This window comes from Paramormyrops kingsleyae, chromosome 19, assembly GCF_048594095.1.
Source record: "Paramormyrops kingsleyae isolate MSU_618 chromosome 19, PKINGS_0.4, whole genome shotgun sequence".
NCBI lineage: Eukaryota > Metazoa > Chordata > Actinopteri > Osteoglossiformes > Mormyridae > Paramormyrops > Paramormyrops kingsleyae.
In genome coordinates, this window is record NC_132815.1 from 3,222,259 (window position 1) to 3,244,623 (window position 22,365).

The following is a 22,365-nucleotide window of genomic DNA, read 5'->3' on the forward strand; positions in this document are numbered from 1 at the left end:
GCCTGTAATCAAAGTGTATATCCGCGCCATGCCCCACCAGCGCATCGTTATTTATGGATAAATAAGCCCTTTGTTTATGGGGTTCCTCGGCTTGTAACGAAAACACGTCCATTTCTGAATAAAATAAGGTTCTACCCAAATGTTCAGTCACACCATAAGCGGAGGACAAAGAAACAGGAATTGATTCCTTGACTTTTTTCCCTTGATTCCTATTATTAACATACAATTGAAGATTAATGTACTGCGTGCCGTTAAATGCTGATGCATTCATCATCAATTTTATGAAAGCAGTTATCAAACTTAAGTTCAATTCTCAAAAAACATTAAGCAGGTCCTAAACAGCTGGGCACTGCAAAACATTCTTACAGTAAGCTCTAGGTACGTGAGAACTGCAGCCTGAAACGTAATATTCATCGCATCCATACATGCACGCACGCCTGTATTGCACAGGCACAGGACTAACACGGCGCCTTATTCCTTTGTGTGCAAAAGCTGCACCGCGCAGCTTCTCGCGGTTTCGGCTGCGAAGCGGAACGGTCGCGTGTCGCCACCTATTGGAGACAGGTCGCGTTGCATCATAAAGACGAAACGAAGCAAACAGTAACAGTAATAAAAAGCGGGAAGCTGTCACATCCGAGGCTTTATATAACAGCGCCGGACATTTAAAATGTAAGAAAGATATATACACTAACGTCAGATCGCAATACTGGAAGAGAATTTTAATGGTTTGTAGATGGCAGTTTTTTTTTTTTTTAATTACGATGGTTCCCGTTGACCTGAGGTCAAACTGAGTCACGTCCACAAAATGCAGAAGTGAGAAGGAATACAAACTTGATGTCACAACCAGGGGCGTTGCTAGAGATTTTGGGCCCCATGAAAGCATATCATATCCAATCCAGTTATTTTCCTAATTTTTTAGGGCCCCTGTCACTCAGGGGCCCTTGGAATCTTCCTAGCTTTCCTCCCCCTTACGGCACCCCTGGTCACAACACAGTGCTCTGGGATAGATCCAGAGCAGCATAAATAATAAACAGGACCATTTAAGCTTAAGCGTCTTTGTCAGTGACCTTCATAGTTATTGCAGCTTCAGATCTGAGTGGTCGAGGCGTTTGGGCAAACAGACATCAGAGCCTTTGGAGAGTTTATTTTATTATGGATTTTTCACTGGTTAACTCCCATTCCCATAGCTTAAGAAATCAGACATATTTATATACATTACATAATAAACAGGTCGATAATGTTAATGCAAAAACCTTAAAAATTGGGGAAACCTCACCGCATTCCATAAGTGAGTAGCATATTTTAAATATCTACGTATATTACATATACCTAAGTGATACGTTACCATGAGGACGTCTTGTCCGTTAATGTTACCATTGTTGGTAAGGCTATTCAGCAAAATGACTCGATTGTGCAAAACTGCGGTATGACCGCCAGGTGCTCAGGACAGAATGAAATGGCCGACCAGGGGCGGCCGCATGGAACTCTCTGCTGGCACGATGGCTGCACTGGAGATGCATTTCACCTGCGGCGCATTTCTCAGAAACCAAGTTACATAGCGGTAAAGCGGAGCGCAGTCCATGCACCGCGCTTTGTTCTTATGCGAACGCCTATAGCTACAAACTTGCACCAAGTCACATTTTCATCAGACGCTTCATCGTGTTACTATAGGTGCAACCGATCAAGTCTGAAATACGGCAAAATCGTTTAAAACACAAGCAGTCGTGTTCTAAGGCAGAGGGTGAAATCAAACAGAGGACGCGTTTCGATTACATGGAAACCCAAAAGGCCAACTGCAGACAAAGATGGTCACCCTCGCATTAAGGGGCCTTAAGATATAATCAAATATTCAACAAGACAAAACAAAACTAGAATATGAATACTGAGCTCTTGAAAGAGACACTGAACGAGAAATGCATACCTATTCTTTTAGTAGGTTCAGCCAAGGACCCAAAGTACATTATGCCCGTGACAGTTTGTTAGTTTAATATAATAAAGACAGAAATATTGCATTCCCATTCAAGAAGTTGGAGATTTGCGTTCGTTTTCTTCGCGGTGACGCATACGATCAGTGTACACGGCATTTTTAAATTATCGATACAAAAACCCCTTAAAATCTAAATGAAATATTAGGTGTTCAGGTATCACTTGGTAGGTCATGCTCACATCAAACAGGGGGCAGGACGAATGACCCTGCCGACACACATCTCTCTCTCCTAAATAAAGTAAGAAGTCAAATCAAAAACAGCGTTGCATAATCCACCTGGGGCTCAGGTAGTCTGGGTCATCTCACAATGCGTGATATCCTGCGGCCGACTCCGCTCTCTCCCTCAGCGACCCGGTCACTGATGGTCGCAGGCCAGGGCTCTCAGGTACCTTTAGTCTGGAACATTTACTACACCGCCTGTTTTGGACGGAGAACGCAGGTTTGGTCTTAACAGTAACTAGACAGCAAAAACGGAAATATATTTGGGGGATTTTTCTCTTTTGTGGAGGTGTCCCAAATCTGTAACGGCTTTACGGCCTCCCCGGGGCAACGCGGCACGGCATTCCGGCACACGGCGCGTCGCGGGTCTCTCTGGGGCTCCGGGAACGCAGAGGCGCCCAGACCCCAGCCTCTGATCATGGGACAGGAGGTGGTGCGGAGTGCTGAGGGACAGAGAGCTGTGGGGAGCTGCTGACTTTCAGACCACACTACTGCTAAACCCTACAAGAAGGTCCCGAGAATGAGATGTAGGGGTGGGGAGGGGGTGCGTGAGTCTCTGTGGCATAAGGGGGGGGTGGCGGTATGGATGTGGCCATCAGGAGGTGCCCTGCCTCTTCTGCTGCTGGGCCCGGATCAGCTCTAGCTGCTTTTTACACTTCTGGTAGTAGGTGGACAGGCTCTTGTTCTCCTCAAGAAGCTTCTTGTGCTCTTGGACCAGGCGGGAGGTGTTCTGCTGATCTTTCTCGTCCTGGTCGAGCTCGGCGATTAGCTCCTTCCTAAATTTGCGTGGGAGGAATAAATGAATGAGTAAGGTATTGCCAAAAACCCAGGAGTAGACGGGGTGCCGCGCCGATCCGGAGACGCTCACAGCAACGCATCAGCCCGGAGCGGCAGGGCATCGCCGAAACCACCTGTCACATAGGCGTCTGGCTTCTTGCGAAGCCCAGTCTATTTCTGGGTTTAGTTATGTCTCTGTGATATTTCACACGTTTTACATTTACTCAAAGTCACATGTGCAAACTGCACAGCTTTACAACCATGTGAAAAGGAAGATCGAGCGTAGGTGGAGATCACGGTCGCAATATTAAGCGCGTGATGATGCATCAATATCATACATCTGGAGTATGTTCCTTGAAAATGTCCACTGAAGGCATTAAGTGAAACACTACTTTAACGTAGGATCCAGTGAGTTTACACAGACATTTACATGAATTTCAGTAGTATGTCAGTGCGTGTACAGAGGGACTCCTGGATCCTCAGGAAACAAGTGGAGAGAGAGCGAAAGTGAAAGCAAAATGCAGATATAACCCTAAACATCAGCTAGGTAAGCCACAAAGGCAGGGAGATCCTTTAATTACGGGAAACTCCCACAAATCTCTTTAACAGTATGAGAAACTAAAGCCGAAAAAATAAGCTATCAAAATTAAATCCTGTGACAAGACAAGTTGTCCCTGGGAAAAGGCGTCCGCGCCAGTGAGCAGCATAAACTGGAAAGCTCTTACGAAAGAGCAGATTCTCTCCCAGTGGCGACCAGACTGCACCCTGCTCATCCTCTATAAATACGCGATGAGTGCTTGAGCAGAACACACACAGTCGTGCCAGCATACTGTGCCGCTCTCCCACTCGGGGAGCGCCGGGTGTGTTGCGTTTTGCGCCTATGCTCAGTTAATGTATGACAGAGAGACTCTCTGGGGACTTTCAGCCCTCCATTGAAAACCTGTATGTGGTACTTTCTGTGCCGTACGAACACTGATATTTAGTCAGGTCACCTCATCCCAGGACTAGCGGCCTGGGACAAATGCAGGTGTCTCATCCAAGGGGAACTAGTCTAATGCTTTATGGTGGGTGAAAAGCACTCCAGTACACCCCGTCTGGATAAACGGGTTCTGAATGATGGGTGGATGGATGGAACAGGCCAGTAGCCACTTACTTTCTCTGGATTAGCAGGGCGATCTCTGTCTGGACCTTCAGATATTCCTGAGCCATTTTGCAGTGCTGTTCAAACACTGCCATGGACTCTTTGGAGTTGGGGCACGGAGCAAGGGGCTGAAAATAAGCGAGCATTTGGCCAATAATTGATTCAGCCGCTTAAGGCCTGTTGAGGCTGCATGGCCACAGTATTTATAACCGCAATCAGGGCAGTCACAACTTATAAATATACAGCAGAAATCACAGACTAAATCTCAGTATAAATATACCCTCAAAGATATTGGCATTCTGCTTTTAGATGGAATCATTTTCTCTATTTAAATGCAGACATCCAGGCTTAATTTAATTAAGCATTTTCATTTTATCTGACATTAAGCTGGAGCGCTAGGTTACTATGGAGACATTTGTCTTCAAAGGAGAGTAAACAAAAGGCACGAGACGTGGGGGTTCATTCAGACGCCTTCCCCTCGTGCTTCACAAACACCCCGAGTCCTCGGGGAATGACCGGGCGGATGTCCCAGCGGCCCGGATACCTGCAGCTGATGGTCCAGCGTGAGGTAGGCCATGGGGATGGAGTTGTCGGAGCCGTTGGTGTCTGAGGAGGGCACAAAGAAATAATTTTTCTTAAGACAGTCTGGTCCAGACTGACTTCCAGAAGATGTCGACAGACATGACAGGTCTATAAACCCAAATGAACTCTTTAGAACATTATGAGTGTGCCCTGAATCATCGCTGAAGCTCAGGCAACGTCTGCAACCATGGTCAAACGCTACATATACTTTATCACTCAGCAGCTGGTGTGATTACATCACAGCAGGCGATGGATTAATGACCGTAATCTTCAGACCAGGAAACAGACTTCTACAAACAGATGGCATCAAGCCCAGCCTTCTTCCTGAGCAAATCCTTAGCTTCTTTTCTCGAGCATTATTAGCACACAGGTGACAGGCATGTACGAAAGGCAGGTGACGGGTGTGTGACGGCAGACGGTCATACCTGTGGGGTCGTCGGGGGAGAAGACGAAGCCTCTGCCGGCCTTGTCCGACGTGATCATCCTCACGCTGGGGCTCGAGGACCTGCTGCTACTCCTACTGCCCTGCAAGGGCCCCCAAATCAAAGGCACAGCCAATCAGCATCTTGGGGTGTCACATGGCAGCCAATCACCACAGACACAGCCGCAATTCCAAGCATGGAACAGCTGGTGGGGTGAGTCTATGGACAACATTTGAGAACCCAAACAAAAGGGGCAATGACTATGCAAGACAACCTGCGAGCGAAGGCCTGATACTCATCTCCACGGTATGTAGGGGAAAACACAGGCATAATAAACCAGAAGCACAGGGGGAGATATTTTGCCGAAAGGTATTCAAAACAGGATGTTCAGCTGACAAGTCAGGTTTCTACATGAAAGCTAATCTGCACATGAAAAGTGTTGGAGGCAAAATGTTACCTATGCCCCATAATGAAGAAATCTTGGCCGGTGACACACCTACACTGCTAAAAAAGAACATCCGTCCCCCCCCCCTGACTATAAGCATAAAAAATCAGCAACTGTCTGCTAAAGTCCCAGCACTGGGTGGGGGCTGCACTGCGTGCCGGGGCTGGGGGGCCCAGGCACACCCCAAGACTTTGGGATTACAGAAGCTCTCAGGAATGTCAGTCAGTTCAAGGGCCCTTGCACTTATGATTCTGCTCCTATATTAGATTCCCACAACTAGCGATGTAACATGAGCAAAAACTCAAAAAGGTCCTGAAGCACATGTCCCTCCTCATGGAGAAACGTGTCTGACAGAAGTCATGGCATGTCGGAGACTCTCAGTGTGACTGACAAACATCACAAGCAGGTTACACAGCTGTGCTGAGGACCGCAAGGCAAGGAGCAAACAAAACAAGTCCATAAAATTTCTACAGGCTGCATAACGTGCAAGGGAGTCAGCAATGAGACCCAGTCTTTGTCTGACAGTATTCCTGACCCATGGTTTACTGTCTGAGCTCCATCAGAGCAGCTGGTCAGTCGCGGTCCTGCTGTAGGTTAAGGTCAGAGTCACACGCACACAGCACACAGTGTGAGATCGCGACGGCCGCAGGACACCCGACCCTCAGCGCTGTACCTGGCTGGACTCCGTTCCGATGGCCGGCAAGTCCTGCACGGAGCGCCGTCTCTGCGACTCGCAGCTGGCTGCGTGCGAGAGGGAGACAGGGAACAGGGACACGGTGACACACGTGTGCTGCACCTCGGGCGAGACTGCAGCAGGGTGAGGGTCTGGGGAGATGCACAAAGACAGCTGCGCTAATTTAGCTATTGACTTGCTGGTGTGCTGGCTAGGGCTGATCCTCTCTGCATGGCTACACACACACACACACACACACACACACACACACACACACACGGCAGGCCTACCACACAAGTAGCTGGCTGTCCACAACATCGTGTGTCAAATACATCCATGGATACCAGCTAGCCTGAGGCTCAGCGCTAGCAGCTAGTTCCAGGCCCCCCAGGAGAGCTCTGCCCCCACACCCATGACTAGTGCTAAAGTAAATCTGCAGTCAAACACAAACGTAACACAAATAACGCAACACTGGCGATCATGGCCCTACACTGCGAGTCACTTGCTGGAGACCACCAGAAGGGGGCAGTGATGCCATCTCCTTCCACATCAGTACATGACAAGCATCACCCACTGCAGCGTGACATGAAACACTCAAACAGCAGCATTTTTTTCTCAAAACTGAAAATAATCACTTTTAGGTGCTTTATTAACATAACACTACATGAAAATCTGTATTCATATATCAGATACAAACATACACAGAACAGTACACAATTCCTCCAAGATGACAGAGCTGAATGAGCATGAATAAAAGAAAAAGTTAAATGTTGTAACTTCTAAAATGAAAGATAAAACCACAAAACTTCCGCCAACGAGAACCGCAGAAACACTGCCATCTACTGACGCTGACCCAATGCCGAAATAAGCCAAGGTGCATACAGAGCAACCCCTACATTCACATGTGCTAGCTGATGCGTTTACCTGGGGCCACAATCTACACACAGTCAGGCAGCCAGAGAGCCACTTAAGAGGCGGACAACAGGGCCACTCATAAGTTCCTTAACCATCAAACCAGCAGAGGCCCTGAAGCTAACACAGAGAATCACTCCCACAGTCCTCACAGGCTCTGCATACAGACACACACACACACACGGGCACGCACGCACACACACACGGGCACACACACACACGGGCACACACACACGGGCACACACACACACGGGCACACACACACACACGATTTGATCACAATTTATGCTTCTTTTCACCAAGAATTAGAACACCACAGAATTAATTGAGAAATTACTTTGAGATTAATTTAAGATCAGTGTTACTGCAGAGATTAAAATCAAAGCTGATTAATAACAATGTTAACAGACCCATTCCATCACCTAAGTAAGGCGATATCCCCTCCCTGACCCCCCCGATAACCTTCACCCCAACCCGGAAAGGCTGTTAATCCCAGCCGAGAGTCTGAAATGAGAAGGAAATTTGTCCAGGATTTTGGGAAGTCCTGGGTTAGGAATGTTAGCCATGCCGTGCCATGTGGAATTTGAGAGGCGACCCGGCGTGAGAGCTTCCCCTGAGGAAGGAGCCGCCCACTGAATGAACCTCAAAGCCATGCCAGATGATCGATGGAGCACGTCGATTAAAGGGAGGCGACACAGAAAGCACAAAGCCAGGTGCGTTACTCCAGGTGTACCGCGAACTAGAGCGGAACTGGGGAAAGTGCCCCTCATCCGCTGAAAAAGAACCTGAAATGATAAATAACCATGTCCCCGAAGGGAAGAGGAGTCCCGGGAGGATTCACGGCGCCCCCTACAGGCAGACACCTGGCTAAGCAACGACCTGGAGCGACACACAGCGGCGGCGTGTGACAGTGCAGCCAGCGGGAGGCGCCATGGAGCCCGACTGCCAGCAGTGGTACCTGTGACGACGATCTCGGGGACATCCAGAATGGTGCCAAAGGAAGCGGTTTTACGGTGGCCTCGTTTGTACGGGGGACGTGCTGCAAAAACACACACACACACACACAGCTGCGTACACACATGCGCGGCACAAGGGGGAGCACAGCGGGGTGACGCTGCAAGCTGGAGTGTTAGAAGCAGCCAAACAAGGCGTCCCCAGGCATGACACGTGTAAACAGGAAGCAGGAGGACGGTTACAGACGTTTACCTCATATGGTCATGCAACAGAGAAAAGTAATAAGATAATGAATAAAACTGCACATAATGCCAGACATCCACATAAACCGTGCAAAATGAGACGATGTTTGCATGTCTCTGTAGCAGGTTTAAAAGAAAGGTGATGCGCGTGTGAAGCAGAACTTACGTTAATTACGGAAAACGAGCAGATTTCAGCCTCTAATGCGATGGAGATACCATGCAAATCAACTTTAAATGGCGACAAATGTAGCTAGGTGACAATGATTTTTGTATTTCATGGAAGCAGAAACGTTTAGTCGTGTTTTTCAGTGATGTAAGTGGTCTTTTTGTAGAGTCAAAAGGGATCTTTCAATGTGTTGCAGGTAAAGTCAGCTCTATTACATGCCACAGTTATGAAGACAAGTTCTCAAATTATGGGTCATCCCGCTGAGATACTCGCGGTCTGGCTTTATCTGATCCCAAGGCAGCTTAAGTGCCCTTCCCGGAGACATACCCAATCACGCTATCCCCTTATTTGGTATATTTTCCCCATTTAAAAAGTTCTATTCTTTAAGGACAAACCTCCACCCCCACAAAAAGAGTGGGTATAATTATCCAGCATAATATCAGCCATACAAATGCAATTATTTGTAATTGAGATTATTAGTTGTGGTGTTACAAACTCCACAAATTGCGGAAAGTAATACCCCACTTAAGTATTTAAATGATAAAAAAGCCCTCACACAAACACCACAATAAAAGAAAAACCATAAATGGCTGCTCTGGCCATGCGGTACTTTAGATGTATAAATTCACACCTCCAGACAATTACAGCTGCAGATGGTGATGAAGAGCAGCACAAACATAAAGCGGACCTTAAGGCTTCATGTGGGGGGCACACATAGGTCGTCAAGTTCCCGTTTCATTTAGCTAGGCTGGCACCGTGGCACTGCCATGCATAGATCTGCTTATTTAGAGCAGGGCACCTTTTCGGAGTGATGAAAGCAGGTGAGACGAGGCTGGGGAAGGCAACCAACTGTCTGCTCAGCCGAGACCATTTCAGACCTTAACTGCAGAGTCTCTCCTTAACCTCCCACACTACCCAGAGCCCCCTCACCCAGCTACCCCCATACCGCACCCAGAGCCCCCTCACCCAGCTACCCCCATACCGCACCCAGAGCCCCCTCACCCAGCTACCCCCGTACCGCACCCAGAGCCCCCTCACCCAGCTACCCCCGTACCGCACCCAGAGCCCCCTCACCCAGCTACCCCCGTACCGCACCCAGAGCCCCCTCACCCAGCTACCCCCGTACCGCACCCAGAGCCCCCTCACCCAGCTACCCCCCTACCGCACCCAGAGCCCCCTCACCCAGCTACCCCCATACCGCACCCAGAGCCCCCTCCTGCCCGACTCTCCCTCACCCAGCTACCCCCGTACCGCACCCAGAGCCCCCTCACCCAGCTACCCCCGTACCGCACCCAGAGCCCCCTCACACAGCTACGCCTGCACAGTGCTCTGCATTAGCTCGTCTTTGAACCCCCAGTGTGGAGCCTGATGACCGATCACCCTCAAAGCCATGTCTCTCTTCCCACTTCTCCCCTCTCCATGCCACTGACATTCACACCTTACCTGCAGATCCAAATGGCATCCGGGGCTCTAGCTCTGAGAGGTCCGTGCTCATCCTCTTGCTATTCGATGGCACCAGGCACTGAGGCCGCCCTGACAGGCTCTCCATACTGCCCCCGCTGGACAGTGGGTGGTTTGCCCATACACCATCCCCCTGGGAAGACACCAGGAATCCTGTCATCTCCTATCACAAGCATCCACAACAAGCGGAAGAATCAGCAGCCTACCGAGCAGATACCCAAAGGGCGACGAAACACCAACAGTGCACATGTAATGTATCAGGGGACTGTTTGACTATCAAGTGTGAAACGCAAATAACACTTTACAGACAACAGTAAGCAATGGTTGCACCCGCCATTAACGTAATTCTTTCACAAGATAAAACTCGGTCTACCATATTAAGGCCTACTTAAGCTCAGAACACCTCAACCTGAAGTGCAGATAAAACGAACCTTTGGCTTGAACTGAGTTGGAAACTTTGGCTCCATGTTCTTGATGGTGTCGTTGCTCCCCTGCGAATCGCCCGGCTCCATGTTGGCGTCACTCCTGTTGCTGGTGTTGGTGAAAGACACTACAGAGAGAGAGAGAGAGCCGGTCAGCCCTCCCCAGTACGTTCTGAGGAACCGTGAGAATGAGATCTTAGTGTATCTTTAAACTGGGGATTCACAAATGGCTGGATTCAATTTTGGCAATTTTAAGGAAAAAAAAACCAACAAGAAATATTAAGTGAATTAAAGTTTTAATAAAACTAAATGACAAGGACTGAGGCTATGTGGTTGTGGGTCAGACTTCTGCCTGAGACGATATACCGGTGCTGGTGACAGAGTTACTCTGACCTTCTTCTGAGTACTGATAGGGGTACTGCAAAGGTTCCTCAGATCCTGGGAAGAACTGGAAAAGGCAGAGATGTCTTTAGAAGAACATCCCAACCATTTCACTTCACTTCACTTCAATTCAATTCAATTCAAATCAATTCAATTCAATTCAATTAATTTTTATATAGTGCCTTTCACAACAGAAAAGGCACTGTTACATGGGTTGTGATACATTATAATTTCATTAAGACATAATAATACATAAACTGGGAAAATGGAGAAAGAAGGAAAGAATCAAAAATTACCAAAGAGGGAGGAAAAAAAACGTCCATCAATTTAGCTAGTGGGCCTCCCTGGCCACTTAGAGCGCCGGGGGAGGGGTGAGGGATTCATGTTACCTGCATAAGGTGGGACATTATTTTCACAATCTCCTCCATGGAGGGTCGCTGGGAGGGGTCCTTGGACCAACAACGAGTCATCAAGCTTTCAATTGGTTTTGGCAGGTTTTTAATCAGGGGGGGGCGGGTGCCTGAGGAAGAAGACGACATGGTTACCATCCTGCTGATCTGTCAGATCCGACAGTCGGCTGCTCACACAACGGGATTTTTACTGAAGTGTCTCAGGGTAAAAACTCACCTCAAAGGTAAGAATGAACTGGGAGCCAAAACAAAAACCCTCTGATTAGAAGCTAATATCCTTAATGAGTCAACATTACCACCAAGAAAGAACTACAGGTTGGAAAATGGAGGCTAAGCGTCAGGAGAACCAGCAGGTAATACGCACTGGTGTGTTCTGGGGGTGCGGGCTTCCAGCCACTAAGCTAACTGAAGCTGTGGGGGGGTCCGAAGGCCAGGGAGGGGGGTCTCACCGTTGTGCACGGCCCACATGATGCGGAAGGCGGGGCCGCCGATCTCGTCGAACGGCTTCCTGCGCGTGATCACCTCCCATAGGATGATGCCCCAGCTGAACACGTCGCACTTCTCACTGTAATTGCTGCCTGTGGAGAAACACGGGCCACTGGCATGAGCTCACTGCATTTCCCGCGGGCCCGGCACCTCACCAGTGCGCAGGGTGAAGATATTAGGCTCTTCCTCACCACCTAAGACAGCTCCCAGGAAAGTTAATCACTGCACTTATTACACCAGAGCCAAAGCGTTAAATGTCTGCTCATTTTAAAGTTATTATGTCTAAGCCTACTGATAATAGAAATATTTCACAGTGATGCAAATGAGCTTAAGAAGTTCATTTTCAGGACACCTATGACTGGCTTAATTGCACACGAGCCGTGCTATTCCCATCTCAGATGGTCTGACTAACCGGCACCTCATAAGCGCCGCTCTGACCCCGGCAAAGCGGGGCGGCTCTCGGAGCTGACCGCCGCCGAGCTCGTTTTTAAACGATACAGGGAACTTCCTTTAATCCCATCAGTGTGATTTATAGTGTCATACAACATGGCGCAAGATTTAGCTATTCTTAGAGCAGGTAATATAAATCAATTAGGGATGCATTAGTGGGGTATTCATGCGAATAAAGATTAAAAGCCGGTCAGGGTGCGTAAACAGACTTTGTGTGTGTGTTAGTCTATAACATCCTCCCAGCAAGTGCTGAAGAACTGAAGGGCAGCGTTACGATGCCTAATATCCCAGCTCGCTAGATAGCGAGATGCCCAGGAAGGCACCGGGGGCCGGGACTCACCTTCAAAGACCTCTGGGGCCATCCATGCCGCACTGCCTTTGTTGTTGGTCATATGCGTCTGGATGTCACAGGCCGTCCCGAAGTCACAGATCTTCAGGACTGTCCCTCCGGCCACAAGCAGCAAGCTGTGAGAGATGGAGAGGGTGACGCAGCTACCCAGAGACATGTGCCAGTCTAACATCTGCAGCGGGAAGCTGAAAAGCGGCGATGACAGGCGTGTTTCACACAGACGGGGATGTGACACGCAGCAAAAACACTGCAGTGCTTCTAAAAGCTGTGCAGCCACGTTGCCAAATCAGTCGATCCACAATGCTGCACCTGGATGCCGCATATAATTTACACATCACTGACAAAACACCCCAGCCAAGGGCTAGACATTGGGGGGAGCCTCTGGGCCACATCTCCCCAGCGGTGCAGCATGCTCCTCAGGAACAGGAACAGCTGGCAGATTCCGCAGTGCCAAGCCAGGGGCTCTCAGCCATCAAGGGGCCAATGAAGAAATTCAGCGGCTCTTCCGACCCCCAGGACACCTCATAAACGCGGAGCACAGCCGCTACACACTGCTCGCTTTAAACACCACAGTCCACCGAACCATAACGGCACCGGAGGGAGAGACGGACACAAACACTGTGAAAACTACGATGGTTATAACAGGGAATCTCTTAAAATGACAAGCAGGGCCCTACAACTAGGCACCTCAGCGGGCCCATTAGAACATAAATGGAGAGAAGCCACGCTTTGACATCCACTGCGGTGGAGTGTCAGAGGGAGCACAGAGAAAGAAGAGGGCGTACTTGGGTGGTTTGAGGTCCCTGTGAATGAGCGCCTTTGGTTTCATGCCGTGGAGATAGGAGACGCCCTGAGAGCACTGGAAACACCAGCTCATCGCGTGGGAGGCCGTGTAACAGGGAAGGGGCTCCGCTCCGTGCAACACTGCGGGGGAAAGGAGGCTGCTGGTGAGGAGGCCACACACACGCACGCACGCACGCACGCACACGCCAAACCAAACTCTCCCTCATCACAGACCAGATAAAATCTGAGCAATCGACATTACCTGAAAAAAAGCATGACGATTCCACAACGGGAAACACTGTAAATGAGACTAAAAGCTCAGACTGATGCTGAAATTATCGGTGAGGGCCTGAAGGAGCATAGCTACATTAAAGCAGGGCACGGATGAGAAGGGAATGGCGATCCTCAAAAGATTAGAGCACTCAGGTGCAGTTTACAAATATTAACAGCACACACAGATACATACCCACCAATGGCACTCCCTTAAAGACAAGAAAGACTCCCAGCCAAGTGCACTCCTATTAAAAAGCTCCATTAAGTACACGGACATGCAAGCTATGTGCCGAGATTCAATCACCCGGCGGCGCTTTAACGATGAGACTGGAGAGTAATTAGGAGCCATTAAAAACGGCTGTAACCGCACTGGCTAACCCTCAGCCCCACAGCCTAAAGGCCAAGCTGACCAGAAGACTCACCATTGTACAAAGAGCCACCTTCTGCATATTCCATCACTAGGCAGACCTATGGAAGAGAGAATATTATGGGATGGTACCGCCATCATCACGGCAACATTGAGGCGTTCACTATGCGCTCTAGGATAAGCGTGTTTTAGCACATGGTTACAGCAACTCTGTTCGTTCTGTGAAAGAGGGCCAGGCGTGGACTTACTGGGCTACTGCAAGAGCCATACAGCTTGACGATGTTGGGGTGACTGACGCGTGAGAGCTGCCGGAGCTGGGGGGCGAGAAAGAGCCACGTTTCGTGATCGTCAACCGACGGGAAGGAGATCTCGCAGCTTGGCCGAGTAGCTAATCCAATAAACAAAATTAATTGAAAGTCATTTTGCACTCTTCCCCCTACTTTTAATAACCGCCGTGGAAATGGCTCCCCTTGCCCATCACCGGGACTAAATAAGAAGCAGCCGTCGCCCCTCCCCCGTCTCGCTGCTTGCACATTGGCTCCCAGGTGACGGTTAATGGCGCGGCTAGCTGAGCGCGTGCGGGTCTCAGCTTAATAAAAGCTCCATGCCGCCGTTAATGCGGAGCGGCAGGAATTAGCGTCGATCTGTCACCGTTAGAAACGGACGGGTGGGCTGTTTTAACTTCCACCTGAGGGTGTGGCACGACGGCCCCTGACCCACCCTTCAACCGGGGCAGATAATCAAGCTCCCCCATCACTCAGACTGACTACCTCCACTATGAAGGCCTTCCGCTCAGATTCACTCTCGATGGTTTTGATGGCCACATCTTTGCCTTTCCACTTGGCCTTGCAGACGACTCCGAAGGCTCCTCTGCCAACAACCTGGGAACAAAAGATCAGCACACGGCCCATGTTAAAGCATGCAATTCTGCTTTCAAACAAGACTGGCCTGCCACAATCACAGACCATCAGAAGTGGAAGGCTTTACATTCCAGAGAACTGCAGCATTTAAATGATTTAGTTGATCTGTAATAGCATCATTTCAGATGATTTCCACTGTATGTGATACAATTTCATACAAACAGCTGAAAGTACCGGCAGGTAAATCCACTGACTCGAGGAAAGTGTAGTAAGTGGCCCAAAATGCTTCAGATTCAACTTCTTTGTCAGAAAATGATACATTTAAATTATTTTCTTTCACAGAAATAAAGGATTCTTTCTGTTTTTGCCAACATATGCCTTGTTGTTCTTTCAAATCCACACTGAAACTTTGACAGTTCGACTACAAATACTGTTCAATTTCACTCAATTTGCCCAGAGAAACCTCTTACACAAGCTGCCATAATAAAATTTACAAAATGAAGTTTTTCAGGAGATTTGCAGTGAAATTCCACAATCAACCCCTTGGAAATAAAAATGAGGTTCCTACTCATCCGGTCAGGGGTTACCCTAATAGTTGTCTCAAAAAACCACTAAAAACACATTTTTTTATGTCTTTATTTGGTATTAAAATAAAATATTCAAATTCATGAAGTCTAACCTGGACCAATATTCAATTTTCACCTGCCGGTACTCTGGAAGCAGAGATATATATGTATGAAGGCAGCTCAGAAATCAGCGTCAGTCAGTCGCAGTACGATGCGTAACCCCAGAGAGCCCTGGTCACTGTTTGTACTGCCTGGCGTACACACAGCCCTGTGGCCCCCTCCGCCAGCCCGGGGCACCAGGCTCAGGGAATAATCCAGCTGCACATTCCTGCCGGAGATGGACCCATGGGAGGTGGCAAGCCTGGACTCTGACAGTACTTCAAGTACCATCACGGTGAGTATGCTCACTGACATTATATTTAGATACTACTCACTATACTCCCATTGTCTGTGTTTCATTAGGTGTTCTGGTGTCCAGCATGCTTTTTATGGCATCGTGATCTCAGATTTTAATTATAAATGTATACAGAGATATAGATTTCGCTTGGCAGGTAAATCTTTAATGTTCATTAAACGTAGTTGATTTCGTTGTCACTTTGGTGTACCTTAGTACCTACCTATACAGACAGGGAAGCCACACAACGTGAAATGTTCCGAAAGGTTTGAATCTAAAAAAATCTGTTTAGCCAGTTTACAGCTAAGGTTTTAAGTAACTATGTTTAGCTGATTTAGAATTAAAGTAACTATGTTTAGCTGGTGTGCGAAGTGGAAAAAAGAGCAGCGTGCAGGAATCCACTGCCCGCATTCCGCCGCAGCTCCGGCAGATTAGCGGATCCAGCGAGAAACGCAAACGCCTGCCGGCTTCACAGCCCCACAAAGCGACATCAGCCACATTTATGTGCATTTATACGCGTTTATCTGCATTTCGGCACCATGACACCCCGATGCGTCGTGTTGCAACCCGTCAATAATCAGCCAGTAGCTCGCTAGCTATACACGCCACTATAAACAACGTGCCTCTCTGAAGAGATGGAACTCAGCCGAGGTGTTATAATGAAAATACCGAATTTAGATAAGCGAGTCGCCCCGTGTCTCCCTGCAGCTGACGACGTGGCTAGCTAACTAGCTACTTACCTCCTCAACTTCAATGTCCGAATAGTCTATCTCCTCAAAAGGGTAACCGGGCGGCGTCTCCAGCATTTCGGCAGACGGGAGGGACATCGCTACTCATTAAAGCCGAATTTTACAAAGAAACGCGCTAATCAAACATCCGGAAGGCAGGCGAAGGTAGCAGAAATACGCCGGCTGTGAAACGGTGCTCCCCCGGAGGACTGTGGAAACTTAGCCAGGCAGCTAAGCGCCTCAGCGTCACGGATAACCACGGTTAGGAAAACTGTGTAGTCAGGTTAACTTAATCAGAGGCCGGATAAGACTAGTGCTGTCTTGACCTCGGTTTTACTAGTTGGTTAACCTAGACCTCTGCCGGGCGAAGGGTTATTGGATACGTTTAGGCCGCTCGACGGCCTGGTGACAGCCTGGGGATGGAGTAGCAGCGCTGGCCTCAGTCCGCGCTCCCCACATCGGCGCACTATTTCGATCATCAGCGGCCCCCCGTAGCCGCGCCGACGCACGAGCTCGTCTCGCGACGCCGCGAGTTTGCACCCATTTGCCGGGGCGCTTTAACTTTGAGGAGCGAAGCCGCCGCCGACACTTTCTCCCCCCCCCTGCAGTCACTGCAGAAGCTCCAGGAAGTGCGTGTCGCTGCGATTTCGGCCCCCTCGGTCTTTTTTCTGGCCCAGCTGCACGGAGAAGTTCGCCGGTGGAGGCGCCATTTGGCCGGCAATGTCAGTGTGCGCTAGCAGGCTCCGTGTGCCTCACCCTAGGATCAAATTTAAAATAACATGTTTTAAACTGTGCCTCAGCTTTAAATGTAATTTATTTTAAATATTAAAAGTACAACATGATGTTTACGATTTTGGATTTTTAAATTTATTTTTCCCCAAACATTACCAGTTTTGTAGAGTCACACTCTTCCCCAAATTGGTTCTTTCATAACAGAACAATACATAATATTTGCTAAATTTACCTAAAGACCAGCCAGCTTTGGTGACAGCTGAGCCTGAGCTCCATTCATCTTCTGAACAATTCTCATTGAAAAAAGTAGTCCTTACTTAGCAATGTACCTGCTGTGACGTATTACATTATATTGACATATTTTAGGGAGTAAGGAGAATCAGAGCTTGATAATAATAATAATTATAATAATAATAATAATTATTATTATTATTAGTAGTAGTAGTAGTAGTGTTGTTACTTAATTCTTGCTTACCTCGTTTACCCTCAACCTCACTTCATTGGGTTTTCTCATAATCTGATTTTCTGATTTTTTTCTTATATTATTTAGTTATTATGAAGTTTTTAACACAACTGTAATTATCCAAATTTTTTTTTAGATATACATATGACACCTTCATTGGGAAAAATCAAGTAGAATTAGGCACAGTCACTGTATGTTAGTGTAGTATTATATGTTTAGTGCACGGGCTTGGCTGCCTGTAACCGCAGCACGTTCTGACAGTCAACCAATTCACTGACCAAGACTAATTACAATGCACCATATATGAAATCTAATATGCATTGTACATAGATATGCATAATTTTAAGGTGGCTCATTTTCCAAGGTGGCCTGTGACGAACTGCGATATCTTTCAGAAATCGAGAGGCAGTAAGCTGTGTGGATGAGACGCGGATGATGTGTAGTGATGCAGCGGGACAGTGTGTCCATCCAAAGGGCTAAACAAGCTGAACAGCTGCATCATACAGTGTTTGAACAAAAATGTGCAGCAGTCTGTTGAGCTGTTGATGTTAATTTGAACCACAGCAGGACCCTGCAAATCAACTCTGTTGAAACCTTATAAACCATAAAATTATTGCTTCCACCAGAAGTGTAACGAATCTCTCTTTCCAATATTTGTCAGTGTCAGGCGTGCAGTACTCTGGGCTGACTCTGATGACAGATCACAGATCTGCTGAGAGTGCATGTATTCCACCTCTTGTCTTTATAAGAAGTTGTCAAATACTGGTGCAGGGGGAAAAAGAGTTCAGTCTCATGTCTATGGTTTTACAGTGTCTACAGCGCCGTACTGAATGTGTTTTGCTGTAATGCTGGCATTTCCAGAGACAGACCTCCTGTGGAAAAAAATGTAAGGTTACTGCTGATGTTTGTACGTGATGTGAGAGTTATGTACTGTTCCTACAGAAATACTGGCCAGTACTCTTTTATTATACCAATTATTAGTGAACAAGCAAATACAGGCCACATAAACAGGAAATAAATGAGAAATGAAAGGCGTCCAGTGGAGAGACTTGTTCTGTCATGCTGTAGGCAACAACCATGACTCAAAGGTCAAAACTTCTAGACCCACCACGCTATGGATTATGATCTTCTATGATTTTTTGTTCTTCTGCATGATTATTCCTTAAACATGTTTTTTTATTCCCTGCTTCTTCCACATTGTTTATTCAGTATGGAGTTTACTCTGGAGTCTACCCGAGGAAGTACTGAGCACAAAGCTGGAGGACACTCTGGATGGGCTGCCAGTTCACCACAGGGCTCACACGCACACACAATCACATACTGCAGGCAACTCAGAGATACCAGTTGACCTAACCACATGTTTTTGGACCATGAGAGGAAACCAAAATATCCGAATAATCCTGTTCAAACATGGGGAGAACAGCAGTCGCCCAGAGCCAGGGCCGGAATTGTACACCCAACCCTAAGTAAGGGTACAGCACTACCCATCGAGCGAGCATGCTGCCTCGTTTTTTCACTGCCACCTTTAAACAAACAACCTTTGCTTCACTGATAAAAATTTCAATGCTTTTTTTTTCTCAAATACAGGATCCCTGTAAATATAAATCTGAACCCTAACAATAGTATCTTTAGTATTAAGAATGTACCACGGCTCGTAGGTCTGTACCCGACGTGACGTAAAGTTAACAAAATGCTCGAAATTGCTGGCAGAATAGGCTTAAATGACCTGACTGTATGTTATGGTGACATTTACACATTTCCATGGTCAGTCTAATGTACGTAAGTGCAGGATGCAATCTGTAAAGGGCTGCCAGAAAAATTATATGTTCATCTAGTATTTCGGTGAACATCCCACTGTCATTGCATCAGAGAATAATGGATGCACAGTGTCTGACCAGAACCTGTAAATCGTGATCCCACGCAAGCCAATTCTGCGCCATTAAAAGCAGACATCACGTCTAAATAAACACATGCACTCAACGTTTTCCAAAAAGCTTCTTTCATTAAAGATCTACCTACAAGTGTGTGTGTGATATTTCATGGTAATATAGCTGTTAGTTGGAACACTAGCCAGCTAAATGAATAGTCACAATACCCAGAAAACACAACATGGTTTCCTAGCAAGTTTCTGATGTGGTAATAGGTCCTGGCTACTATGGCTCTTAGTGATGTTAGTGCTGAGGACTCGATCCAGCACGCTGTGTAACGGCAATTGTGCCCCCGCTGTAGTCAATAATAATGGCAGCCTCTCAGTTAACACTGGCACCTTTCACAGGAAGCAGTCCATTCCGTTGGTTTCCTTTTACACTTTATAAGTAAAGTGAAAATCATATGATTGCATTATTTGCAAATTTTGCTTATAATCTATCGCACGTTCCCAGAATTGTAAATGTTCATTTTTGTCGCATTCTGTTTGCACATGACTAATGCTGGGAACAATATTAACGGAAGCAGAACACCGCTAACGACAATCTGCTTCCAACAACCATGCAAAGTAATATTAGCACTTGCACAAAACAAACTTAAATTACACTGCATAAAACAATAACTAACTGCTATAATGCTCAATTCCCTGTTTAGATTTATGGATACAGCTTTGTGATTGCTCTCCTTTATAAATCGCCATCACAGATTTTCCTAATGAGATTAGAATTACTCCTTGTAATAAAATAGATTGTGTGTGTGCACATTCTAAATCCCTTTGCAATTATTATTTTAATCACTGAGCTGATTGTCTCATTATGATTTCCCCTGCATTCAGCACAGTGACTATTGACACCACTGTGAGCGCTGGGCCTTTGTAAACATGTATTGCTTTATATTACCAAAAAATATAAAATTTCTATTTTTATTCTCAATAGGACAGTGATAACATATACCCTATGTACACTACAGTCGATAAATTCCTTGCACAATTTGTTTTTATCTCCAAATGTTTGTGTGTGTGTGTGTGTGTGTGTGTAATATATGCATGCACACTCACAAACATATGGAGATAAAACAAAATGTGCCAGGAATTTATACACACACACACACACACACACACACACACACACATACACACAAATAGGTATAGCTCTTATACTGAAAGACAGTAGCATTATTGATATTATTATTCAGAAGTGATATCACCACTTCCAGTTACATTTTAATGTTATAGTCTAGTGTGATTTTAGGCACTGTGAGTTGCTATGGTTATGTCTAAAATTTAATAAATAATAGTGTAGATTTTTCCCCTTGTGTGGGATTGCAATGGCTGTATGATCTGCTGTTGTTCAGCAGGTGTTAGCTATAGAATGCTGCCGTTTCATTGGAGTACTGATCACACACACTTCTTCAGTTCAAAATTCCTAAGATAAATAACAAATCAGTAAAAAGGAAAAAGATCAACTTCATTAACATGTAGGTATGTATATAGCTAAATGTGTAATACTCTCTCTTTTCCACATGGGGATGCTGATGTTCTTCCAACAACAGCCATTCTGATTGGCCATCACCTGGTATCTCTATGTTTTTTATTCGTAAAAACATGCTTAAGGTTTTTTAATATATGCAGGATGCATGCAACATTTGCGCCAATCTTATGAGGGTTTAAATTAACATTTATTTCTGCATATATAACACTTTCATTTTTAAAGACGTCAGTGTCATGAATCTCATATACTGGAAATAGTCCATTATGTCTATTAATGTCTATGATTAATTGCTAGCATTTCGGAAGCCGATGAACATTTGTCTTTGTTTTACGGCTCTCCGTAGTCAGGAGTGCTTGTCGTTATGAAAATCCACCTTATATACCTGGATAAATTTAATATCGTCTCCTTGGAGAAGGAAGGAACAAATACTCGCAGGAAATGTTCAAAGGGGCCATTTTGTATTAAGTGGGGCGAATCCCAGCGCTGTTACAGGACAAATAAACATCACAGGCACTTGGGACCACTGTGCAGTCATTTTGTTAAATTATTTTAACTTTATCTAAATGCTCCATTCATTTACGTAAATGCGCTTGACACGCGAAATAAATCAGCTGAAAAATAACCCAGCAGGCTCATTAGCAGAAGTATGCAGCCCACCGCTTACAGTTTCGAGGCTGTGACCAGACAAGGGAGCTTTCCTCCGAAGCCGAGGCAGGTGTGACTCTCTGTGATTTTTCATCAAGAGGGTTAATGGTTACCTGTGAGCTGCTTCTGGCCCCGGAGGATCACGGTAACTTTGCCTTTTATAATAAAAGTAAGACTAAAAAGCTCTCCGGTGGTGGCACCATATGCATACGGGTGAGTTTCCCTCGGCAGGCGAGCCGGTCGCTCCGCCGTGCGGGGCCCGCTGCCGGTCGCTCCTCAGCGCGGGGCCCGCTGCCGGTCGCTCCTCAGCGCGGGGCCCGCTGCCGGTCGCTCCTCAGCGCGGGGCCCGCTGCCGGTCGCTCCTCCGCGCGGGGCCCGCTGCCTGTCACTTCAAGGTGCAGCTTGGTTGATCGCCTGCAAGTGGCCTTTGCCGGATATTTCTGCCCTGGACGCCGCGACGCTACACCCCATAAGAGCTTCAAGGGCTCACATAGATACCAGTGACAGGGCCCACTGTCAGGTGCCTGCGGACATATACAGAATGAAACCGATGGGGATGGGGTGGGGGGGGTGACCTTTCTATTTTATGCCGTGATGACGGCATGGGGTCTGCGAGACACTCTAATCTCCCCGGAACGTCGGGGGTGGCGAACGCGTGG

General features: G+C 47.1%; 1 protein-coding gene across 3 annotated transcripts; it reads right to left on the minus strand.

The window, feature by feature from the left end:
* Positions 1–1,131: 1,131 nt before the first annotated feature.
* On the minus strand, positions 1,132–17,163 carry map3k7 (mitogen-activated protein kinase kinase kinase 7). 3 transcript variants are annotated; one of them, XM_023810201.2, is made up of 17 exons: positions 16,463–17,163; positions 14,673–14,783; positions 14,151–14,216; positions 13,958–14,003; positions 13,265–13,403; positions 12,471–12,595; positions 11,644–11,772; positions 11,174–11,304; positions 10,797–10,851; positions 10,413–10,531; positions 9,964–10,114; positions 8,117–8,197; positions 6,247–6,314; positions 5,132–5,231; positions 4,669–4,730; positions 4,137–4,252; positions 1,132–2,982 (listed from the first exon to the last, which is right to left on the minus strand). In XM_023810201.2, exons 1-17 carry the CDS (start codon positions 16,547–16,549, stop codon positions 2,802–2,804), a joined length of 1,767 nt encoding a protein of 588 aa, XP_023665969.1. In that variant the 5' UTR covers positions 16,550–17,163; the 3' UTR covers positions 1,132–2,801. The 3 variants fall into 3 exon arrangements, with proteins under 3 accessions (XP_023665969.1, XP_023665968.1, XP_023665970.1); XM_023810200.2 differs by having other exon boundaries at positions 10,770–10,851; XM_023810202.2 differs by lacking the exon at positions 8,117–8,197 and having other exon boundaries at positions 10,770–10,851; positions 16,463–17,162.
* Between the last annotated feature and the right edge of the window lie 5,202 nt (positions 17,164–22,365).

Coding starts and splice junctions, on each gene's coding strand:
- map3k7 (XM_023810200.2), bottom strand. CDS start 16,549: ATGTCCCTCCCGTCTGCCGAAATGCTGGAGACGCCGCCCGGTTACCCT. Junction 11,773..12,470: donor GGCCCCAGAGGTCTTTGAAG/GTGAGTCCCGGC, acceptor GTTTCTCCACAG/GCAGCAATTACAGTGAGAAG. Junction 2,983..4,136: donor GCCCTGCTAATCCAGAGAAA/GTAAGTGGCTAC, acceptor ACGCAAATTTAG/GAAGGAGCTAATCGCCGAGC.